Consider the following 18,791-nt stretch of genomic DNA (forward strand, 5'->3'; position numbering starts at 1 on the left):
GCGTGTCCGTTAGGTAAAGCGACGAGTAAGCGGCAGATAAAGTAGTCGATTAACGAATGATATGGAATCACGCGAGCATTATGCTCATTGTTGCGCGAAATCAATCGTCCGTTATAAGAACAATGATTCCTGATCATTAATTTCAGTACATCTCGGAAAAGTGGATAACCTTCTCTCTGAAAAGTTACTTGCTTGAATGTTACAAATCCTGGACCTTCGAGGAAGAAGAACGGAGGAATGGTATGGTAATTTTTTCTTCTTGTTTTCTTTTCTTTTTGGATCACCGAGGAGAATCCAATATAACATTGGCAGGCTCAAGATTTCTTTGTACCTAAAGCAATACTCTCTTAAAATTATTATTAAAAAATGAATGAATTAATTAAAAATGTTAAATATAAATTAATAATTATTTAACATTAGAGAAGAAGGTGTTATGGCCAATGTATGTATATATTGTGACTTTCCTTAATATCTCCGCTATTATATATTCTAATGACTACTTATGAAATTATTTATTCAGTAGCTTGTTGTTACATCATGACGCTAATATACTCAATAGCCAGCATTTATTATAACGCATTTTTATTTCAAAATGTTTTTGAGGTACATTTTAGCATTTAATTACACTTATTTTCTCATTTTTCTTAAACTTGAACTATCATGCGAATGTATATATATATATATATATTTGAGTGTGTTGTTTGCTATTTAATATTTTATTTAATGATATATGGGATGTTTGGAAAATCATAGTAAATTTTTCGCATAGAGGTAGAATGGATTAAACTGAGAAGAAAAATTCTCTACTATTTTGCAATTTTCGCAATAGTTAACAAGGTGTTAATTGTAAAAAATTGCCAAAAATTGATCTTCAATAATTTTTTTATTCAAATACTATTACTTTTACAGAAAAAGCAAGCAACAAAAATTGTTTATTTTCTTTTCGTGTTTACTGTTCAGTAGAATTGATCACTTACAGTTGACAATTAATCACCTATTTAATTAATCGAATTGATAAACCGGTCCTTTGTATATAAACAATAAACAAATGGTACTGTAATTTATTTAAATCTAATGATATGTATCATTCATAAAAAAATTTGATATCAATAAAATTGACATCAAGTTAAAATCCTCAAAATTTTATGTATCATTCGTAAAAAAGATTTGATATCAACAATTAGCGCCAAATTAAATTCCATTCGGATACCAAATTAAATAAATAATATTAACTTTAATGATATGTAAAATTAATAATAAGTATAGGGCTACGAGCCAAGCAAGGTCTTAATACTGAGTTATTATGAAACAAAAGTTTATTATAATAAACGTTTGGATTCCAATTGGGCCATTCTCAATGTTGAAATTAATACAATTTGAAATCAACGATTTATTTGATAAACAATAACTTGCCAATACATATGATAAGATTTAGCCGGTAATTGTAATAATAAATATATAAATTCGTAGTGTATGTACAATTTCGTTATGGATGATTGTGAGCATTATTTAATATAAACGCGAAAAAATAAATAATGAAATAATATATTCGGATAAGAACGTGAACATATACGTTACAGCGCATAATGATCATCAAATAGCTATCCTATAAAGTGATCCTTAAAAACGTAGCAACGGTTCTGAATTGCACTTTCAAACTAACAAATGAATCAACTCTGAATATTATCTAAAAACATAATTTACATAATTTAAAAGATTGTATAAATAATTTACAAAAATAAATATAAGTCACAAGCTATAAAAATTTCTCAATTCATACACAAAATATTATGATGATACGGTTATTAAATAAAATAGAAAATTATATGTCTAATGATAAAACGATTATAAAAACACATGAATAAAATTAAAATTTGTATATATATATATATATATATATATATATAAAATATTTTAAGATAAAAAGTTTATAAAAAGATTAAAAATTAAATACAGGAACGAACGGTTAAAAATACAAATTAAACAATCAAAAGTATAATAAAAAAATATAATAAATAAAAAGTATCTCTTAACTGGTAGTGCAATATTTAAGAGTAACATTTAAATGCAGAAAAATTGAGATATCTTGAGATCCAGAACTCATCTCATTAATAAAGACAAAAAAATCTAATCTGATACCATGTGACAGTAGAGGTAAGAGAGTGAAAACAAGTGATAGGGAAAAAATAAAGGAGGGGATATTTAGGAAATATTAGGAAGAGAATAGCGATTAGAGTATAGGAAGATACAGGTCAGATAACGAATCCATATCGGTTTGAAACGCTCACGTTTACATTCAACTTGTAAAATGCCATTAAAATAACAGCGAGAACTTAGTTGCGCACCTAATAATTAAAAAATTCTAATACAAAGCTACGAGTCGGATGATAGTTGTTAATAATTAAAATTAATCGAAATCTAATACATGTAATATACAAACGTTTCAACCCTTATCAGGCTATTCGACCTTCAGTGTCGTACAATATATGCGTAATTAACTATTCTAAAACATCTTCGAGAACATCTTAAAGATTGAAGCTAAGATATTGATGAAGATTCAACGTTAGTGTGCTGTATAGGACTGTGGCCAAGTTTTGCCCATAAGTCAACGCCAATAAAAATGGCGTTTTTTAATGTCAGCATTATGCGGAACGCGCACGCACGCACGCACGTACTAAAAATCTGGGCCAGTCATCAAGCCTTCTATTAATCTACTAAACGAAGAAGTCCGCGAATCATCATCAGTTATTTTAAGGTGCGCCTAGGGTCATGCAACTTTTTCCTTAGGGCGGAAACGTGAAAAGTGAAAATTTATTGAATGTACGTGTGTACATGTTCATACATACATACATAAAAATTTTCACTTTTCCGCTCTAGAAAAAAAGTTATATAATCGATACCCAGATTACCGAGCCGAACCTCGAGTATTTCGGCGAATAACAAATGCTTATGGAAATTTATTTGTCCGTAGTAAAAATATAATTCGTAAAAAAATTTTCGATTCAAGACCAACTACACTTTTGAGACTGAGATGTGATCAATCGAGATGATATCAAGAAATTCGAAATTAGGCAGAGACCGAGTTCGAGATCAAGATAGTCTTCTATCTAGTCTTCTCGTAGAGACAAGACCGAAACATTAGAGTAGGATATAATAATAACAATAATAATATGGGTTACAATAGATATGCAAGCGTAAGCATTTGTAAGTAGCGAGTTCGCTATCGAATTATCATGTCGCCAGGGAAACCGGCGTTGAGAGAGAGAGAGAGAGAGAGAGTGGGAGGAAAGTATTTCACGATCGAGACATTCCTATGGTGATACTCAGACATTCTCCGAATTTGGTCAAAAATGGAGAACGGCAAGCAGCAGCGGCGGTTCCCTCCGAGCTTCTTCGAAAGATGTCCCTCGGAGATGCGTTTTCGTTCCTCTTAATTGCTCATTAATAATGAATCGCGTGTCCGTTATGTAAAGCGATAAGTAAGCTGCAAATAAAGTAGTCGGCCGTTGAGCGAATATGGAATCGCGCGGACATTGTGCTCGCTGTCGCGCTAAATCGATCGTCCGTTATAAGAATGACGATCATTATCGATCCCAGCATGTCTTGGAAAAGCGGACAACCTTCTCTCCGAAAAGACACTCGCCTGAATGTCTCAAGTCCCGGGCCTTCGAGGAAGAAGAACGGAGGAATGGTATGATAATTTTTTCTTCTTTCCTTTTTTTCTCTTGAAGGACCATCGAAGAAGATTTGACGTAACATCGAGGCCCAAGGTTTCTTTGTATCTACAACAATGCTTAGAATTATCATTTAAAAATTAATTCATAAATTAAAAATAAATATATGTAAATAATTATTTAACATTATTAATTAAACCATGTTACAAAGTTTCTATCTTAATATCTAAATGAAGTATTTTGAGATATTGAAAAAGAATATAAGGTCAAAAAGTTTTATTATCTACAAATTTCAGAAATCAAAGACTTTATTTTTGAAAACCTATTTAAATTATTTGCAATTTGTTTCTGTACTTTACAGAGTAAAATATATCATTCAGATATTGAAAAATATAAATCTTATCAATCATTGTAATTTTTTTGATTAAAATATATTCCTCATCAATTTTATTACTTTAATATATTGTTTAATTATTATGTTATTATTATGTTAAAATTGTACATAGAAGGGGCTTTTACTGTAATATTTATTTTTATAAAAATAAATATTACAGTGAACGGCATATATTAATAAATTACTTAATAATCATTCATATAAGCTCTAATTTATAATTTTCTAACACAAAAGAATTCTTTTGCTCCAGAGATCGCCGCCTGCATCGACAAATTCGTTTTGGCGAAAAGATTGCACGCGGAGAATCTGCAGCACCAGCCACTTCCGGATCGAGTAGACGATTCCATCTTCAGGAAAGGATGTCGCGCTTGTTTGGCCAGTTACAGACGGGACGCGAAGTGGAATCAGGATCGAGCGAATCTCGCAACGAGGGTAGAGAATCGCTTTGAACCCGCGCTCGGCTGCAAGAAGCCGGAGACTCGGATGGATCTGGCGATCTGCTGGGAGACGCCAATAGACCCGGTATATGAGCCTCGTAGAGCGACGCACATCGACGGTTCCGAGGGTGGCTCAGCCCCGGCGATCTTTGCCATGATCCAGCACACTCGGGTGCCGAAGAATCGCGAGCTTCTGTCTCGTATCGAGGAGAAAAACAAGTGCGATTGTGCAAGACAGGACGAGGCGGAAAAAGATAGGAATCGAGGCTGCTATAATCGTTCCTACAACGGTGAGGAATAACATAGCACGGGAAAGAAAGGATAATCGATCGGACGTATAGAGTAGTTTAGGACAAGGAATGTTCGAATGCGGTTAGTCGATTCGCTTAATTAATAACTTATTCTTTAGAAATTTATGTTATTTACAATATATACTTCATTTTCTGTCGTTTTATTATTATATGTAATTTAATTATAACTTTGTATAAAACTATTATTAATCATTGAGAATTATATATTATTAATTATTAATCTCACATATTATTCATAAATTAAATTACCAATATATTATATAACCATTAATTATTTGATCAATTAATGCCTTTGTAAGCCATGCACTGGATCTCGATGTGAAGTATTTTCCTTTATTTAATCTCTTATACTCCAAACGTTTCGATCTTAATTCAATCCTTTTCAATGTCAGAAATTTACATTCGCGAAATTATTGTGTTTCCTGATACACTATACATTAATTATTGTATTTATAAATAACATATTTCTATGTATTTTTAATAGAAAATTATTAATATTTTATACTGTATAATTTGTAATATATTTACGTAATTTATATTATATAATATATTGTTTATTTAAATATATTATATATTATTTACTTAATTTTTGTTTATAGTAATTTATGCTATATAGTATTATTTGCTTAATTATACATTTATATAATATATTATTTGTAGAGAAGCATGTTAAACGCCGCGTAAGCGAGAAATTAAATAAACAATTAATAACAAATTCGATCGCAGAACTCTGTGGCGAACGGCGTCGCGAGAAGCCGTTGAGGTCGAATTCCGTGCCGCGCATCACCGAGCGTAAGTGCACGGCTTGCCGAGGCGGAATGGAAGCAGAACTCGAGCGGCGAAGAAAGGATCCGAGACTGATCCGGTCCGCGGTGGGTTTCGCGCTCGGTCTCGAGGAAAAGCGCGAGTCGACGGTAGGCGACGACGTCACGCGCAGAAACGGATTACCGCCGATGAAGATGACAGTGCCGCGGCCGAGGACTCCCTTCGCGAGGCGCACTTTCTGCATCGACACTCTGGCGCCGCCGTTCAGCGTGATGAATGGCTGCCGGGATGCCGACTACCCCGAACACTGGCGCCTCATGTCCGTGTACCAGCAGTCATACAGGAACCCGCAAAAACGAAAGGCTCGCCGCTTCTAATCAGGCCGAGGATGAGTCTAATAAGAGAGATAATATGAGATCTGTTCTATGGTCGAATTAGCCTAATTAGTTTTATTGGTCTAAATTAAATACAGTTTTATGCAATGAATCTTTTTCGAGGTTCATTGTCTGTTAAAGAACTAATTCCAATTATTATTGATTATTGATCCGTTATAATAGTAAGAGAATTTTATAATATTTCATTGAGGTTTTCATTGTTAAATAAATGATTAATCCTTAAAAGGAAAATAAACATAGGAAAAAATCTTCCTCCGATTTTGATACGCTTTTAATATGTCGTAATTCAAACCATAATCCTTAGTATATTTATATTTTAATATTTTGCTATATTTTTAAAGAGTGAAACATCCAATCGGTTAGTTTTTTTCGTCAAAACTAGAAAAGATATGAAACAATTCTTTAAATTAAATAATTTTAAAAATATAATAATGGTATACAAAAATATTTTTAATTAATTTTTCGTTTATAACAAAAATTTTAGATGTTTTTATTATTATTATAAGTACTCTTAACACATTTAACTTTTGTTTATTAAAAAATTATTTTTCATCTATTCTACTTTTTACAAAAGAAATGTGTATGGACATGTATAAAAAAATATTCCTTATTTTATCTAGATTTATAACATTAAAAGCTTATCAAAATCAGAAAAAAAAAACATTTTTCTGTGTTTCTCTGTTTTCCGTAGCTCAATAAAATGTTGCCGTTATATAATATAATTATATAGTATAATAAAATATGAAATTATTGAAAAGTTATAAAAAAATGAACGCAGAATTAAGATAATAATAAAAAAACTAAAATAAATAAAGAATAAAACAGAAAGTAAAAATATATCTTATACATTTTCACAACATTCGCCTTAAGCTTTCTTCTTTCTTTTTATACTGCTGATATTGATATTTCCGGTCATCGTCATCGGCGAGTCCGGCTCGCGAGCTTTCTCGAGTAACGACGTCTGCTCCACACGCGCGAGTATGATATTTTGCAAATACGCTAGGAAATTGGGATACGACTTCAGGGAGTTTTGAAAGTCGGTACGCGACAATATGTGGACCTCGCAAATTTCCACGGCGATGACGCTCGCGATCCAATGCTCTTCTTCCATCAGCAGAGCCAACTCGCCGAAGTACGCCCCATCTTCCAAGTGACAGATCTGTAAAAACACAGGAATGATTCAACTGATCTCCAAGTAACATAACATTAATGTTATAGTTTCAACAATGTAATTATTACACTAAAAAGAATTATTTATTTGATTAAATTAATTTGGTTGCTTTTATTTCTTTTGTTGGAGAATATATATATATATATATATATATATATTTAAGTCTAATATAACATAGTTGACTTAAATACATCATACATTCTTTATTGAAGGAAGTAAAGATGAACTAATGTAAGTTAATGTGTGTTATATTACATTATATTTGGATGGTTTTCATTATTTGATGATACAAGTCGATACAAGTCGACTATTCTCTGAATGTCAAGAAGGATAGAACGACACTTGTGTCGACTTGTGTCATCAAATGGAAAGCATCCATTGTTGAGTGTGAAATTATGACATTGATGTTACTTCTTGATGTTTATGCATTGAACTTCGTCGATGGAGATTAGTGTTTAAATCTATCAAGACTTTAATGCAAAGTCATATGCTGCGACGACCGACAATGTGAGGACAAATCCAAGGCGGATTCCTAAATCTTTTACCTCTTTCTCTACATTGTTATAGACGACTACGGTGCCGTAGGCGATGAAGTACAAAGCATCACCGCGCGCACCAGCTCTAACTAACACATCGTCTGCCATAAAAATCTCGGAGCGTATGGCACCGACAAATTGTGCTATCATTATCTCCGTCAAATTTTTGAACAGATCCACATCATTCAGCAATCGGCGATAATTGTGCAGAAGAAGCTTCTGAAACGATAAAGGATCAATTCTATAAAGAATTCTAATGAAAAAAATCTCCTAATATAATATTTTTCAAAATTTGTCATATTTTCAATTTACAAAGAAAAAATATATTTTATAAGCTTTTTCAAATTTTATAATTTTTTTCTAGAAAACTATAAAAAATGAGAAATTTTTAAATATTTCAAAATTTAAAAATAAAAAGAATTCTAAAAAAGATGTAGACTTTCTACAATCATTACTTCGACAAGTGTTCCAATACGTATTCCAAAAAATTTGAGAAATTTTTTAAAAAGTTATAAAACAGAAATTCTAAAAAATTTCAAAATTTACAAAATAAATTTTGAAAATTATATTCTAAAAGAAATTTCATTACGGTAACATATAACTTCAGAACAATCTTATAGCGCATCATTTTTATCACTTTTGTGAAGTCTATCTTTTTTATGAAAAGAATTAACGAATATCGATCAGAATGAAAACGTTTTCGTAAAAATATACTTTTGTATATTCTTTATGAAATTTTTTAAGACACTGTACTTCTCGCAAGTAGGGCGATGCGTGGTTGATAATAATCTTGTTTCTCTCGAATCCCTTTTTGTTGCGGTAATTGTAATAAAATAGCAATCGCCGCTGCAAGGAATGCGGCAATTCCTTGTACGACATGTACTGTTGCAACTGCTCAATTAATTGTGAATGTCTCTTACGAGTGGAATGAATCGTCATCATTAACTGCAAGATTTGCGCTGTGGTCGTTTTGAGAAAAAAAAACACTTTTTATTGATTAATGAAATCACAAAACTTAATCTTAAGCTAAATAAACTAATAACGACAGAAGAATTGTGAAAATTAAAATAGAAGAGACATGATTTCAGAAATTTAATACAGATGTATTATAAGAAGCTTTACGTCACTGAAGATTATCTAAAAGAGAATAAAAAATTTACGAAGTTATACAGCATAAAGATAAAAATAAATATTTCAGAGCTTGTTTCTATATATCCAAATATGTCCAGTATTTTGTTAAATTACAATCTTTTGTTCAAATTAATTAATTTTAATAAAGAAATTTTCTTAATTAATCTAATTAAACAGGACGAACGTACCCAGCATATAAATAAATCCAAGCAATCCGAGGACGGAGAGAATCATATTATATATAATATCCTCTGGGGCTCTGACATCCAAATAATGCGTGGATGTAGTTAAGGCAATAATAGCTCTGTTAACACACGTTAGGTAAATCTGGAATTTTGTTTTCCTTTTCAGCATGTAAGGCGATCGTATCCATGATCTACAAATTTTTTAATATTTTTATTACTTTTCGGTTGGCCATGAATTTTATATAATTATCGTAGAGAAAAAAACATCCCAGTAAATAAATTAATAATAAATTCATTTGTTTCCAAAGCCTGAGTAGTGAATATATAATCACACAAAAAATTGGAAAATAAAAACCTTGCAAATTTAAGCTTTAGTCGGTTTTGATCGATTCTTACTATCAATTTACTGTTAGGTCAATAAATTTTGAATAATTTTTTCGACTATTTATTCTTACGTCAGTAGATTTTGTTATTTATCTGCCATCAATTTATTGACATTATTATAACAGAATATAAAAGAATTTGTTTAAATTTGGTGTCTTTTTATCAATATTTGTAACAAGTATTTGACAAAATTTATTTTTGACAGACTTATCCTACTGGGATGCCTTCAATACATTAAAATTGTTATATAAACAAAAAACAATTTAAAAAAATAGAAGTCCATATAGCATAAACTTCCAAGGAACATCCCATTGTCGAAGAGCGTACTAGAAATATTCTCAGAATATCTCCAGAACGTTCTTTGATAAAGTGTGCTATATGAAAGCTAAAATAGACAATGAGATAAAGAGAGAAAACAACACAAAGAAAAAAAAGAAAAGAAATTACAGATGCTTTTATATGTATACTCACTTAAGATATTTCTCTGGCTATAATCGCATTAGAAAGTTAATCGTTAAAAATAATATTTCTACATTACATATTTATTTTTTTTTTAAATCTGTAGATTTTCGCCATAAAGTATTAAAACTTCATAAGGTTTGGTGTATGAGTTTACATGTTAAAAGCTGAAACGTGTTAAAACTTTGAAGATGAATATTTTACGACACCGCTAGGGTCTTTGAAACTTTAACCACGTATAGATAAAATTATTTTAAACATAATATCCAAATTTAAAAAAAAAACTGTAGAAACTCAATTTCTCGGAGAAAATCTCCTTAAAATACGCTTGTTGCTATATACGTAAGTGATTAATAGATTTAAATTTTTCATTCGAGGTACAATGCGTAGATTTTGTTGATTACTAACGCATCATTTTGTCCAACCATCTTGGCGACCGCCAGCGGCAAATAATACTCCAGACAAGCAGCCCAGTGCATGCATATGATGATGATGACGCTAATCTCCGCTATCTTGTATAGAAGGAAATTAAATTCGTAAACCTGTAATTTTCATGTTTAATGTTTGAGTGAGTAAGATCTCAATCGATGCGTCGTACAATAAAGACAAAGAAGAACAATCGTGTAAATCCTAACATAATAAAGTTGGCGAGAGTATTTGATGACCGTTCCCATCCAAAGTATCTTCAGAAAGTTCAATGCCGCCAAGTACCACATTGATTTGAAAAGCACGATGAAAAATTCCAAGGGTAGCACTGGCAACACATTTATGACGAAGAAACCCCGCAGATATTTGCTATATTTTTATTATCTTGTAAATCATTAAAAAATTCACCTTTCCAAACAAATTCTTAATTCCGCATTTTGAAAAGAATAGAGATTAAAGGAATCATAAAGCTATAAGAAATTACAATAATGTGTAATAAATTTTTAAAAATATGGATTCTATATTATTTAATATGGATTTTATTTATAAATATGGAAAACATAGAAAAAAATAAGTTTTTTTATCATAGACTGATCTTAATGATTAAGGCTAAATGCTCTGCATTCGTACCTTGCTACGATCCTTGGATTCAAAATTATTAGTTGCGTTTGACAATCATAATGACCGGTGAAAAACCAGATCACAATGTCGCATATAAATACGCTGTCGATCGCAAGGTTGAAAAGATACCATTTCTCAGGTTCGTCGAAATAAAATGCGAGAAAGACAGGAGTGATCATTAAAGCCACTATAATAAATAGCGTCATCGCAGATTCCCAAAATATTCTATATAAATTTTGTCGGTTCAGTACTTTTCGTTTTACAATTGGAACAGACTTAGCCAATTTTGTTATTTAATTCCGCTTATAATTTTATGGAAAAATCTCTGGCTGACCTGAAATTACTGAAAGGATGGATCATGTTGGGATGGGACTTGAGGTGTCGACTAATCTCATAATCGGCCGCCTGGGTGCTCTTCAGGAAGTATTGCACGAATGGATGCTTTCGTGACACTATCCGAGTACCAAGGAACCAACGTCGTAGTTGTGACCAACGAGAAGTTCCGGGAATCATTCTCATCAATGAATCCTCTTTCGGCGGCACTTCACAAATGTGTTCCAAGCACGGCTCACGTAGGAAATCTTGCTTTAATATTGATTATTATTTTTATTGTTACAATAACAAAATTCCAACTTGAGACAAATTAAAGTGCATATTACTGCGTTTCTTTAAATTCGTTTTATTATTCACAGATTGTTACAAAATATTGAAGGATTGCTTAAAATATTCTTAAATATTATTAAAATATTCTTTTTTTTTAATTTTAGTTCATATAAAATTACAAATCCATATAATTCCTTTACAATTATATTTTTTATCATGTATATCATATGTCTTCAAAGAAACAATACATAGCATATCGCACCCGAAGAGTTATGTATATTATCTTATTTTAAATAACTTTATCAAAATATTTATATACTTTCGTGAATTTATTTTTCTTTAATAATCAGATAAAATTGCAAAATGATAGAGGATTTTTTGACTCAGTTTCGCTCTACACAAGAGCGCTTGAAAAAAATTTCAGGACACCCTGTATAATAAAATATACACGAAATAGAGAGCTTAAAAAACGAATAAAAATCCTTATACTTAATTAATGTGGCAAAGAGATTGCAATTTTTTTACTTTTTTTTGGAAAAATAATATATTAATCGATATATTATAACATATATATATTTTTTAAAATTAATTTAATACTCAGATAAATTTACTAAATTAAATGCTTATACGATTCAATATCATTGAATGAGTGAAATTAAAATAGAATTCTGTCTTCTTGGTATCTCTTCTAGATGATGATAGCATACCTGATTTGGTATCTTTGTAAGATCGGGCACAAAAGCCATTAAATCCATATTGTTTCCCTTAACTGTGACTTTAAAAATAAATTCTCTAGTCTCTTCTCGTCTATATGACTTTTGTTATTTCCTTGAAATGTCCCGTCCTTTTGTACAATCTTTCGTTATTCTCCGTTTCCCTATTTAAATTTAAAGAAAGAAATTATAATACATTTAAATATGTGAAAATTATAGAAAATTCATTCTATTTCTAATAATGGATACTAATAACAATAAACATTAATTTACAAAAATATTAATGATGTATAAATCTAAAACCTGATAATTTAAATAATAAATCAGAAATTAGACAGTATAATATTTGTTTATATCCTTTTATTCACGGCTACATTTAATGATCACAAAACAGTAATCACCGAACGAAACGTGTTCACTGCGTTCAGTAATATCTCCTTAAATATCTCCGAATCAAAACTGTGTATCAAATTCACATTCGGTTTGTCCGACAACAGATGATCGAGGACAACTTGGCCCCGAGTTTTGTTGCCGTTCAACTCGATGTCCGCGTGCCACGGAACAACATTCTTGGCCATACGAGGTATCAACACAATTCCAGCTAGGAAAGCATCGCACACGGTATAATAAGGAAAATACTTTTTCGCTTGCGAGCGTCTGCTCTCTTCAATTTTGTTCATCATGTGCACGCAGGGTTTGTCTATTTTGCCTAGTACATCTCTTCGCCATTCCTGAAAAAATTTATTTCTGAAGCTACTATTATTTTGTGCTAATAATAGAGATTGAGTTGAACGTAATTAATTGCTATATTGACAATATAATTATTTTATGATGATTATTTAATAACTAATAAAAATTGCGGACAAAATTATATATACATGTGTAATTCTGGCCTCTAAACAGGATTCCCATGGTAACAGCCATAGAGGTTTGTTGATGCTGTTGAGTACGATGTGCACGCTTTCCGGATCTGCGTAGAAGTTAAATTCCGCTTGGGCAGTTATGTTACCCTGTGCTTTGAATATATTTACGAAAATTTAGATAAACGAAATTAAATTAATAAATGCTTATTATATATTATTACAATCTATATATTTTTATTTACACAATGGAATGCGTTCGACATTATATAGATGGTATTTTCTGTTCTTACTGATTACAGACGCCTCTCTTCAGGTTTATCTATTATATGATCTGTTTATGAATTTTATAATCTATAGCAACACAAACTACTTAGTTATATTTAATGTTTTAGTTTGTTTAAAATATCACGAGCAAAGAGGTAACTTTTACACTTTGACTGCCACGTATCCAAACGATATACACCTGTGAGTTCAGGACGTCGTGTGTATCAGTCTGTAATACACATATATTTCTTACTTATGTACAATGAGGAGCAAAAATGAGCGGCGCGCTCATCTACACCAATGTATGTATGTATTATAGCGAAGTACAAGCTCATTTTTGCTCCTTATTGTACATATTGCCATTTGTAAACTAAAAACACTTTGCTCTTATTTTGTATTGTAAATTCTGAAAAGGTCTATTAATTTAACAACCCTGATGAAAATTTGTCTCAGAATTTTTCATAATTTTTCAGAATTTCTATATAATTTTATAACTTTCTCGTATTTCTTATACGAATCGGAACACTTTTCAGAAAATCTACATCTTTTCTTAGAATTTTCCATGTATTATGTTAATTATAAAATATCATAAGATTTTTTGTAAGTATAATTTCGGATAAATTGTTATGAAATCTAAAAAATTTTTAAATATATAATATTTTTTTTTAATTATGGAATGAGAAACCTCAGAATATTTCAGAATTTATATATGAAAAATTCTGAGAGAAGATGTAAACTTTCCGAATATTTCCAAGTATTTCTGAAAAATGTTTCAATTTGTATAAAAATTATAAGAAATAAATTTTTACCAAGAAATGCAAGCTTGTCGAACCTTATTAACTCGTGTTGCTTATGATAGAATTGATAGCAAGATTGTAAACTAATTTTCGATTAACGCGAATCATTTTATATATATATATATATATATATATATATATATATATATTATATTACCAGTTGAATTTCCACCCATTACAAAAAGTTCTTTCACGTTGTTCACAAACTCTGGAAACAGTTTTATAGTCATCGCTATGTTCGTCAGAGGACCCAAGCAAATCACGGAGATGTTACCTTAATTATTAAAACAATTAAGTTAACATATAGTTTATGTTATGTAATAGCAAATAGGGTTGTATTAATTATATACCTGGCTCCTCCGATGTGATTCTGTGTAAAGCGCACACAGCATGCTCTTCTTGCAGTTTACTTGTATCCGGATCATCGGTGAATATATCTCCGAATCCATCTTTTCCGTGATAACATTCTGATGCTGTTTCTTTGGCATTTGGAGTGTCCAACAGAGACGAATACGCTCCTCGATAAACAGGTATCTATGGGAATAACTTTATTTAATACTTATTTAAACTCTTTATAAGGACACAAAAACGAATGATACAATAACTTACATCTGTGCAGTCGCATACGTGCAGCGTTCTGAACACATTTCTCACCACATTGCTCACTTTAGTGTTGCCGTTAACACAAGTGATAGCCTTAATGTTGAGTCTCTTGGTAGTGTGACTTGCCAAGAGAACGATTAAGGCCAAAGCGTCATCGATACCGGCATCGCAGTCCACAATAATGTTTCTTGAGACTTCCACTTCGTGCATATTTATTTCGGATTTTCTCGTCGGAAGCATTCTTAATTTCTTACCGTAAAGCAAAATATACGTAAGGCATCTGCGATGTTATCAGATTGAAGTGTAATATGGACGAGATGTACTCCCGTATTTATTGACGAGTTGATAAGACTGGTGTGTTGATTATGCGTCTTATTTGTTGCTACGAAGAGATAAAGGTCATTGAGTCTTATCAGACTCGTTTTCGCAGAAGGCGAATATCATACAATATACTGCAATCATATTTTCTTAGAGAAAATAAAGGATAAATCTGAAAATTTTAGGACGTAATTTCTAAATATTTACAAACTAATTTACGACTATCAGAAGTCTGCGTATCAATTTTTTGCATAGTATTGTATCTGAGATATATATAATTTCCAAGTTATGAAAGCATGAGTCATTATAACTACAAAATCACAATAGTTGCAAATTTTATTAAAGTTATTAAAAGTCACTTTTTAATCAATCATAATTTGATATATTTTGTTACTGCGACTTTGTTGGGCTAATATCGTCTTTATATAAAACTAATAAAGTTTAATTTAAACAGATTTAAGGGGATTACTTTGGAGTTAGCGCGGTAAAAGGTACGCAATCTACACTTATATAATCATTAATAGTATAATGTCTATTAAAAGATGTTAGTTCGAATGTTTCGGTTATTGATTTTAGTCATCTTCAGTAAATATATAATTAATACATTAACAAAAAATATCTTCTATCCAGTCGGAAAGTGAGAAAAACACAAACATCGTACAAAGAAATTGTCTGTCTTCTTGGTTAATAAATGATTGTGTTCTAATAAAGTTATTGAGAGTTCAAATTACGTAAAATTAACATTGAAATTGTACAAAGAAAGTGCTCAATTCTATAATATATAACACTGCAGTTAAGTATATTATAATATTGAGTAAATGAAAAAGATTTATATAAAATGTGATGAAACTTAAAAATCGTCAAGATGTATCGAATGTTCTTAACTGTTTCATGTCTAAGAATGTAACAAGATTTTAAGACAGATACTGAAAGGGCATAGAACGATGTTGTCATTGTGTAAGTTAAATCTAAATTTATTTACATTTATTAAGAATGTTATTATATGTTCGATCTAAACCATCTGTGTCTTTTTGAAGATTAAGACCATTTGTTTGGCATTTTATATTTATGATTTCTGAAATCAATTGTTTGTTAAAATATCTTTCTTTGTCCAGAATTTCTGTATCGTCCCAATCAATTTTGTGACTGTGATGCAAAGCGTGTTCAGTGATAACAGAATAAGAATTAAAATCTTTACGTATATTATTTTATGTTATTATTATTTTACGTTTTCTTGTAATTAATTTTCTTTTTATTTGATCCATGTAGGATGCATCACAATCCTTACAGTTTATTTTATAAACGATGTTTCTTCTTTGTCCTTTGGATGTCAGATCTTTATGAACTTTTACAAATTTATTTAATTTATTTAAACTGAGAAAGGCCGTTCTATGTACATCGCCATTAATTACATTTTTTAATTTATCTGAAATGCCTTGCATATGAATAGAGAACCACCTTTTTTTCATTTGAATTTTTTTCTAAGTTATTCTTGTTAGTCAACAAATTCGTTTTTTTAATTAAATGTTTAAATTTATTAATTATTGTCTTGAGGATAAAATTTGTAGGATAATTGTCTGTTAAAATTTTAATTTTTTCATGAGACGTCAAATTTTTTTCATAAAATTCTGGATGTGAAAGAAGAAACATTCTGTCAACTAAACTTAAAATTGTGTCCTTCTGAAATATCGGATGTTGAGAGTGGAAATTGAGAAATCTCTCAGAAAAAGTGGGTTTTTGAAACCAATCAGTTTTTAGAAAAAACCTTCATCCATAATCAAAGTGACATCCAAAAAATTAATTTTGTTTCCTCCTTTTTCTATAATGAATTGGAGTCTGGGATGGTATGAATTAAATAATTGTTTAATTTACACAATGACAACATCGTTCTATGTCCTTTCAGTATCTATCTTAAAAACATCTTGTTTATTACATTCTTAGACGTGAAACAATTGAATAAGAACATTTGATACATCATGACGATTTTTAAGTTTCACAACATATTTTATATAAATCTTTTTCATTTATTCAATATTGTAATATACTTAACTGCAGTGTTATATGGGATTGAGGTAAGCACTTTCTTTGTACAATTTCAATGTTGACTTTACGTAATTTGAACTCTTAATAACTTTATTAGAACGCAATCACTTGTTACCAAGAACAGGCAACTTCTTTGTACTTCGTTGTTTGTGCTTTTCTCACTTTCCGACTGGATAAAAAATATTCTTTGTTAATGTATTAATTATGTATTTGCTGAAGATGGCTAAAACCAATAGCCGAAACGTTCAAACATCTTTTAATACATATTATATTATTAATGATTATATAAGTGTAGATTGCGTGCACCTCTTACCGCGCTGACTCCAAAGTAGCCCCCTTAAATCTGTATTATATTTTTACAATTATTAGGAGTCCTATTTTATACATATATTCTTTACAATAATTAGGAGTCCTATTTTATATATATATATTCTTTATTCTAAATTGTCACTAATAAAATTGGTAGTTTCGAAAAAATTATTCTTCTGAATGCGTTTAAATAATCTGCCGGTATATTTGACTAAATAGAATTTACAGGCAGGAATTATTTAATTATACCCCAGCGGATATTAGATTTAAACAGAACCCAGAAATTCAAAGTAATTGCGCTTTTGAATTCTTTTATTATAATATTTGCAAAAGCAAACTCTTGGATTCGAGAATTAATAAATACAGTATATCGATCTGACAATCTGATGAGCGATGTGATTCTACTTAGTGACGCAATGTATATGATTCCGGTTCTATTTTATCTAATTTGGCACTATCAGATTTGATGTAAGCGTTTTCTCGCGACTTGATGTAAAGGTCTTGTGATGTCGACGGTCAGAGATCTCTACAAGACCTTTATGTCGAGTGTCATAAGAAAACGCTTACATCAAATCTGACAATCTGATGAGCGATGTGATTCTACTTAATGATGCAATGTATATGACTTCGGTTTTATTTTATCTAATTTGGCATTTGAATAAAGAAGAACGAAGTAAATTGTCGGGAATCATCAACTTGAAATTTGTGTACCTATGTAATTTCAATTTATATTGTATATTGATAAGGACCCGAATTGAAGGGTCGAAACGTTTATGTTATTCATTTTACATTTACACAAAAATAAAGAATGTTCTGCGCATTCGAGCTGATGTAGGCTCTGATGGGCTTTTTTATATTTTTCATTACTGATATATTTTTTTATTAAATCATATATTAAATTATATATTTATATAGAATATTAAAATAATATACATGTACATATTATATTTGAAGATATAATATTCAATCATGTATAATATTACATATAATAATTAATATTAATATACTTTATTTAACATATATTAATAGTAAAATATATATAATATATATTAAATATAAATTATAATGTATTAAATATGTATATATATATATATATATATATATACAGGATGTCTCACAATTGCCGCATTTTCTCGTAAGGACACATTCTTGAGGTAATTTTGAGACAAAAATTCTACCGGCATTTTGCCTTGAAATTTTGAATTTTTTAATGTAAAATTCATGTATATTGAATGTTTATGTCATGAGGAGTCGACAAATTTTCCGCTGGCCACTATAGTGGCCAGTTCGGTTCCGCAACGGGATGGCCAATGTGGAAAATTTTAATTTTTTGTTTTTAGTGTTTCTAAGTGTTTTTGATGTCGCAGAACACGTTTTTGAAATCAGATT

The 18,791-nt window shown here is 30.4% G+C and overlaps 3 protein-coding genes across 4 annotated transcripts; 1 reads left to right on the top strand and 2 right to left on the bottom strand.

Annotated features, from left to right (window-relative positions):
• The first annotated feature begins 1,948 nt into the window (after positions 1-1,948).
• On the top strand, positions 1,949-6,100 carry LOC105145361 (uncharacterized). Its single transcript, XM_087415190.1, has 3 exons — positions 1,949-3,691; positions 4,319-4,795; positions 5,543-6,100. The coding sequence occupies exons 1-3, from the start codon at positions 3,517-3,519 to the stop codon at positions 5,956-5,958; spliced, it is 1,068 nt and encodes a 355-aa protein (XP_087271316.1). The 5' UTR covers positions 1,949-3,516; the 3' UTR covers positions 5,959-6,100.
• LOC105145312 (potassium/sodium hyperpolarization-activated cyclic nucleotide-gated channel 2) lies at positions 6,003-12,247 on the bottom strand. Its single transcript, XM_011054772.2, has 9 exons — positions 12,200-12,247; positions 11,224-11,480; positions 10,899-11,114; positions 10,478-10,637; positions 10,251-10,384; positions 9,003-9,190; positions 8,437-8,642; positions 7,693-7,902; positions 6,003-7,135 (listed from the first exon to the last, which is right to left on the bottom strand). The coding sequence occupies exons 1-9, from the start codon at positions 12,245-12,247 to the stop codon at positions 6,842-6,844; spliced, it is 1,713 nt and encodes a 570-aa protein (XP_011053074.2). The 3' UTR covers positions 6,003-6,841.
• Positions 11,551-15,084, bottom strand: LOC105145311 (nucleoside hydrolase). Of its 2 annotated transcripts, XM_011054770.2 has the most exons (6): positions 14,739-15,077; positions 14,480-14,663; positions 14,287-14,403; positions 13,084-13,220; positions 12,607-12,936; positions 11,551-12,369 (listed from the first exon to the last, which is right to left on the bottom strand). In XM_011054770.2, the coding sequence occupies exons 1-6, from the start codon at positions 14,970-14,972 to the stop codon at positions 12,355-12,357; spliced, it is 1,017 nt and encodes a 338-aa protein (XP_011053072.1). In that variant the 5' UTR covers positions 14,973-15,077; the 3' UTR covers positions 11,551-12,354. The 2 variants fall into 2 exon arrangements, with proteins under 2 accessions (XP_011053072.1, XP_011053071.1); XM_011054769.2 differs by lacking the exon at positions 11,551-12,369 and having other exon boundaries at positions 12,551-12,936; positions 14,739-15,084.
• Positions 15,085-18,791: the final 3,707 nt, after the last annotated feature.

The sequence above is a fragment of the Acromyrmex echinatior genome, chromosome 17 (genome assembly GCF_024713525.1).
Source record: "Acromyrmex echinatior isolate Ae372 chromosome 17, ASM2471352v2, whole genome shotgun sequence".
In the NCBI taxonomy this organism is placed as follows: Eukaryota; Metazoa; Arthropoda; class Insecta; order Hymenoptera; family Formicidae; genus Acromyrmex; species Acromyrmex echinatior.

What these genes read in the sequence shown, in the direction of transcription:
- LOC105145312 (XM_011054772.2), bottom strand. Translation starts at nt 12,247, where the DNA reads ATGGATTTAATGGCTTTTGTGCCCGATCTTACAAAGATACCAAATCAG. An exon ending in CATCCTTTCAGTAATTTCAG is followed by an intron (nt 11,115 to 11,223) that starts GTCAGCCAGAGA and finishes AAATTTATATAG; the next exon opens with AATATTTTGGGAATCTGCGA. An exon ending in AATCCAAGGATCGTAGCAAG is followed by an intron (nt 10,638 to 10,898) that starts GTACGAATGCAG and finishes ATAAAAATATAG; the next exon opens with CAAATATCTGCGGGGTTTCT.
- LOC105145311 (XM_011054769.2), bottom strand. Translation starts at nt 14,972, where the DNA reads ATGCTTCCGACGAGAAAATCCGAAATAAATATGCACGAAGTGGAAGTC. An exon ending in AATGGGTGGAAATTCAACTG is followed by an intron (nt 13,221 to 14,286) that starts GTAATATAATAT and finishes ATATATTCAAAG; the next exon opens with CACAGGGTAACATAACTGCC. An exon ending in TAGAGGCCAGAATTACACAT is followed by an intron (nt 12,937 to 13,083) that starts GTATATATAATT and finishes AAATTTTTTCAG; the next exon opens with GAATGGCGAAGAGATGTACT.
- LOC105145361 (XM_087415190.1), top strand. Translation starts at nt 3,517, where the DNA reads ATGGAATCGCGCGGACATTGTGCTCGCTGTCGCGCTAAATCGATCGTC. An exon ending in GGAAGAAGAACGGAGGAATG is followed by an intron (nt 3,692 to 4,318) that starts GTATGATAATTT and finishes CTTTTGCTCCAG; the next exon opens with AGATCGCCGCCTGCATCGAC. An exon ending in CTATAATCGTTCCTACAACG is followed by an intron (nt 4,796 to 5,542) that starts GTGAGGAATAAC and finishes ATTCGATCGCAG; the next exon opens with AACTCTGTGGCGAACGGCGT.